A 5,854-nucleotide genomic window follows, 5' to 3' on the forward strand; every position below is an offset into this window, starting at 1 on the left:
CCTTCCGCTGCTCTTGCTCTTGCTCATGGTCAATTTTCGAAGCTATTTGTACAACCTCATCTTCAACACCAACATCAATTGGCTTCTGGTCAATGGGTGGAATTGCCGCTCGTGGGATGTCGGGATTCTCTTCCACCTTAATGCGCTTGCTGTGGAATTGGACCAAGTGATCGAAGGCTTCAGAGGCTCGTTGCAGATACATAGAGACGGCGGCAGAAGAGCCATTATCGACGGCGGAGAATCGAGCCAGTAGCTTTGCTGCTCGAGAGAGGGACATGGGCCTTGTCCATACAACGTTTCCCGAGATCTTCCTCATTCTGAGATTGATGCAACCTAAACCAAACAAACAAAGGTAATGATGGAAGAAGAAGAAAACGAACAGTGGCGACTCTCTTCCTTTCTCCGTGGCTTCTTTTAGGTTAAACAAATCAAATATTTATTTTGTACTTGCAGACATGACCCGACCCACTAACACATACATGATCCAACTTTGTACTTTAACGGGTTCGACCCATTTTATCTAGTGGATATTTTTTAATTATAAAAATTAAAATATATTACCACGAATCTAATTTCTATTATCAAAATATTTCACATATATTAATATCACACTTGTCAATATATTTTTTTAAATAGTAGGTCTCTTGTGAGACGATCTCACGAATCATTGTCTGTGAGACGCGTCAACCCTACTGATATTCACAATAAAAGTAATAATCTTAGCATAAAAAGTAATATTTTTCATGGATAACCCAAATAAAAGATTTATCTCACAAAATACGACCCGTGAGACCGTCTCACACAATTTTTGCCTTTTTAAAAACATTTATATGTTTGTTTGATAATTCAGGCTAATGTTATAAATTTTGAGTTTGAATTGAATACATATAAAATGTTAGATAAATATGAAAATGAATTAAAAAAATAATTAGAGATATACGCTTGAATAAAAAATCATCAAGCGTTTACCACTTTTAGAACATTGCTTTTATTATAATTTTATTGGTAAAAACTTATGTGAAACGGTCTCACGGGGATATTTTGTGAGACAGATCTCTTATTTGGGTAATCCATGAAAAATTATTATTTTTTATGCTAAGAGTATTACTTTTTATTGTGAATATCGGTAGGATTGACCCGTCTCACATATAAAGATTCGTGAAACCGTCTCACAAGAAACCTACTCAATTTTATTTATCAAATATATCATTTAAATATTTTTGTAAACTTATTCATTTTAAAAAGGAGCTTACATTAATTAATTTTTAATATGAAGTGTATATCAACATAAAATAAATAGAATCAAAATAATAATTTATATTTATAAAAGTTATGGATTTAATCACAAGATGGTATATTATATATTATGTAGAAATAATATAAAATAATATAAGACCTTAATTTTAATTTTTTATTTTAAATTATTTTACATTTTTATTCTCAATTTATTCAATTAAAAATTAGATACGCAAAATAAGTAAATATTTTGAATTATAAAAATTAACCAATTTTTTTATACCACTATATTTTTTACGGGTAGTTTAGTTATATTATATTAAATTATATATATAACAATTGATGTTTAACTTTCAAAAGATGATTTTTTTTTTGTCAACATACAAATATATTACATTTAGTTTGTTTTTTAAAATAAAAATTTTATAATAAAAGAAAGTAAATGTTGTATATATATGTATCAACAAAAGAAAAAGAAAAGTAATGGATGAGGGTAATTTAGTCAAAAACAAATAAATAAGTCAAATGGAATGCATTTAATAAAATATGAAAGTGTGAATATCATTCTCCATTTTGATAAATCTAATTTTTAATTCACATAATCATAACATAAAAATAAACAAAGTAATTTAAGTTAAGACTGAATTAATAAGTCAAAATATTCTTCTTGAATTTGATGTATTTTTTACGCTTGAATTTTATCATACGCGTCGTCGGCTTTACAAATATGAAAGCAGACATGTACATTACCTAAATATAAAATACATACATATATATACAGAAACTCAATATTTTTATTTATTCGTTGTCACATTTTTTTTTATATATTGGATATGCACAAACTCAATATTTTTATGATTATTATTAAATATATCATAAATTAATTTTCTCTTTTACAAGAAACTTACAAAGCCATCACCACCCATTGGCAGCATCATTCCACCGTCTATTATGGGTAAGAGCAAAAACTTGTGTAAAACAGTCTCACAGGTCGTATTTTGTGAGACGGATCTCTAATTTTAGTCATCTATGAAAAAATATTACTTTTTATGTGAAGAGTATTATTTTTTATTGTGGATATTCGTGAGACCGTCTCACAAGAGACTCATGGGTAAAACTCTCTCGACACTTGTTTTTCCCAGACACAAATTCAAAGGTAAGCAGATGGATCGACAAGACAAAAGTACCAACAAAACAAAGGAAGGGCAAATAGCTAATCAGCAATTACTTTCCATTATGATTCAAACATAAAACAGTAACATCCAAAGATGCATCTTTATTTTTATTATTAGACGTTTTCTGGCCAGAACTCCCTAAAAAATGCCCTCTCAAATTCTTTCTCCTCCAACTGCTTTTCAAACTCTTGCGTTTTCTTCATCTTCTTAGACATGCCCTTTGCTTTCTTTTTAGACACCTGATAACATAGTATGTATTAAGCACCTTCATCAATTTCACATGTACAGATTATTATGTCTGCCAAACCACATTCATGATTCCACACAAAGAAAGTATACTAGAAACCTCAACACGAATTTGTTATGCTTCACCTTCTATTCCACAATTTCGATGTCACCAATTGCACCAAATTCCAAATCCTATTTGTTTAGCTAATTATACTTGCTCAATACTTTAATAAGCACAAATATAGTTTCATCGACTACAGTCGGCAGTCGCTCATATTTCTAATCTTCATTGATAATTATGAAATGAGATTGTCCAAACTAACCACTAAAATTATCGATTCCACATTTCATTCAAGCTATTTGGTAATGTACTGTACAGGGAAAAAGAGTAAACAGATAATTTTATACTCATTTTCCATAACGGAAATAATGCTTACTTTTGGTTCTTCCGCATCATGAGATTTTGGCTGGACTGCCGCTTCCTTTGGTTATCTGCTCCCAATCCTAGCTTATTTTTTTTTACATAAGCCTGTATAGGTTCCAACCTGCCCTGAGTGAAAATAGTAAAAATTATCAGAAAACTACATACAATTTGTACAACAAGTTTGAGGAAGAAAATACAGGCATTTGATGCGAAAGAGAAAGAAGAGGAGTCATGTTCATAATCCGGTGTTCTCAATTCAAAGCACAAACAAATTAAAAAAAAAAACAATTGTACCATTCAAAATTTTATGAGCTGAATGGCATCGACGCAACGCTGACACATTGATGATAATTTTAGTATTTTGCCAATCGAAATTGGACACAAAATGTATAATGAAGGAAACCAAAATATTGTACCAACCCTATGCTACTTGTGCTTGAAGACAGAGCATCACACCCTCAAAAACCTGAGGATCAGACATGCATATCGTTGGTCTTTAATACATGGAAATTCGGTCAATAAAGACTTCGACATTAGACAAAGATATGACATTACTAATTACTGAACCCAATATCATACCCGAATTATATTTTTGTTGTGTTCTTACTTTCATAGTGGGGTTAAGTAATAGGTTCTCCAAAGAACACAAAAATATTGTTTCATTAAGATATATAGTTTAACAATGTAAGGCGGGCCCAAGTATTAAAAATCTAGTGGCATGGCCAAGCTTGGACAAAGTGGTATGATAGACAAGGAATCAAAGCAATGATAACATGAGAAAATGGTTGAGAAGAAAAAGGGATGCTATGAAGGAGACAATATATTTATAAAAGGAAAGCATGATAACCCCTCCAAGTGGAGTAACCGAAAAAAGAAATGAGCCATGTACCCCAAACCCTAGGTTAAAGTTATTTGAGATACAAAAGTTCATTTTAGCTCCATGACAACACATCTAATTGTCCTAGCTTCTTTTCTTATCATAAACATGGCAACCTCAAATGAATTGGGAAAAATAGAACAAATTCCAGCTCTTGCGAAAGCAAAAGAAAGTACAGAGAAAAGTAAGAGATGCCTAAGAACCAAGGAATAAACGAAAAAACAATCTAGCACTTCAAGTTGCCAAGTTGTGGCTGAAAGAAAATATAATTGAAATTTGAACCACTTCAAAGATGTCAATCTCAATCTTTTAAATAATATTTCGTTTCGATCCTTCACATAATCATGACAAACAGTCAAACACCATCCAAACTTTTCAAAACAACAAAAATTTAACACCAAAGCGAAATCCTATCCACAAACAGAAAAACATGTTTCCTGGAATTAATCCTAAAATTCCACGAAGCTTTAATCTTTTTCTACTTTCTCGAAACTTCATCAACGCGAGAAATATACAAAATCAAACTAAGCTTAGCAATATCATAGCTCCAATCATATGTACGCATAAATTAGTCGTAACTATGGTAATCTTGGCATCTGACGTAAAACACAAAAAATAAAATTCCAAAACACGACATTTAATTAATCAGGAACCTGCTCGGAGATACCAAGGCCGGTCCCTTCTTTCCAACCGTGCTTCTTCAACAGCTGAATAAACCACAAAAATCAATGATAATTTGATCCAAAAAAGTGGTCTTTACGCAACAAAAACCCGAAATACAGAAGAATTTTGAAAATGGATGGATTATTCATACCCGAAAACCAATATTGGCTGGAGTCGATTGGGGTTGAAGCGGAGGAACAAGCATGCTCAGTTTCTGCTCTCAATTCCATTGCGAATTAATGTTTAATTTAATCCTCACGTGTTTGGGTTCATTTATAATTTAATGGGCGGTCCATGACGAAGGCCATAAACTGCTTATTGGCCCACATATATAATTTTACCCATTTTTCAACACTATTGCTTATTTTATTTAGAATGAAAATTAGCTTTAAAATGTATTAATATTAATGACTCTTGGTGTATATGTGTGTAAATATTAAAATTTTTAATGAAATATATTTTATATAATGTTAAAACATAATATAAAATGCAATTATATTTTGGATCAATCTTTTTCCAACGCCACTTAATAGCATTAACAACTTTAGTTTAACGATACCGAAGACCTTAGAGAGTAGGCAAAAACTTGTGTGAGACAGTCTCACGGGTCGTATTTTGTGATACGGATCTCTTATTTGGGTCATCCATGAAAAAATATTGTTTTTTATGCTAAGAGTATTACTTTTTATTGTGAATATCGGTAAAGTTGACCCATCTCACAGATAAAGATTTGTGAGACTGTCTCACAAAAGACTTACTCTAGAGAGTAAAATGGTTGGATTTCATTCTTAAATAAATTTATTTATTATGTTAATTGTTCATAATCCAAAACTTACGATTTTTCAATCTGAAGTATTTCTCTTATATGACGTAGTGAAATTTCCTACCCTTGGATGATCAACACATATCAGGGACGGAGAACTAAAATTGTAATACCATGCATGTGACCAAAAGAATATATATATATATATATATATATTGATTGAAGGGATTAGTTGAAGGGATTGAGAGTGACAAGCGTGATTCATGGGTTGTGTGTTCCTTTATGTCGTTACACGGTTTCCAGTGATTTTTGAGTTTATAATATTTTTCAAGTCGTTTTTTGAATAATGATTCAAATTGTTGAATGATATGTTTGGCAAAAACTCGTATGATATTTATTTTGTGATACGGATCTTTTATTTGGGTAATCCATGAAAAAAGCATTAATTTTTATCGTAAAAAATTTTACTTTTTATTGTGAATATCGGT

General features: G+C 31.2%; 1 protein-coding gene across 1 annotated transcript; it reads right to left on the reverse strand.

The window, feature by feature from the left end:
- Window positions 1–2,423: 2,423 nt before the first annotated feature.
- On the reverse strand, window positions 2,424–4,883 carry LOC142538834 (uncharacterized). The gene is made up of 4 exons (XM_075644129.1): window positions 4,755–4,883; window positions 4,594–4,647; window positions 3,077–3,189; window positions 2,424–2,650 (listed from the first exon to the last, which is right to left on the reverse strand). Exons 1-4 carry the CDS (start codon window positions 4,806–4,808, stop codon window positions 2,611–2,613), a joined length of 261 nt encoding a protein of 86 aa, XP_075500244.1. The 5' UTR covers window positions 4,809–4,883; the 3' UTR covers window positions 2,424–2,610.
- Window positions 4,884–5,854: the final 971 nt, after the last annotated feature.

Source organism: Primulina tabacum, chromosome 3 (genome assembly GCF_025594145.1).
Source record: "Primulina tabacum isolate GXHZ01 chromosome 3, ASM2559414v2, whole genome shotgun sequence".
Lineage (NCBI taxonomy): Eukaryota > Viridiplantae > Streptophyta > Magnoliopsida > Lamiales > Gesneriaceae > Primulina > Primulina tabacum.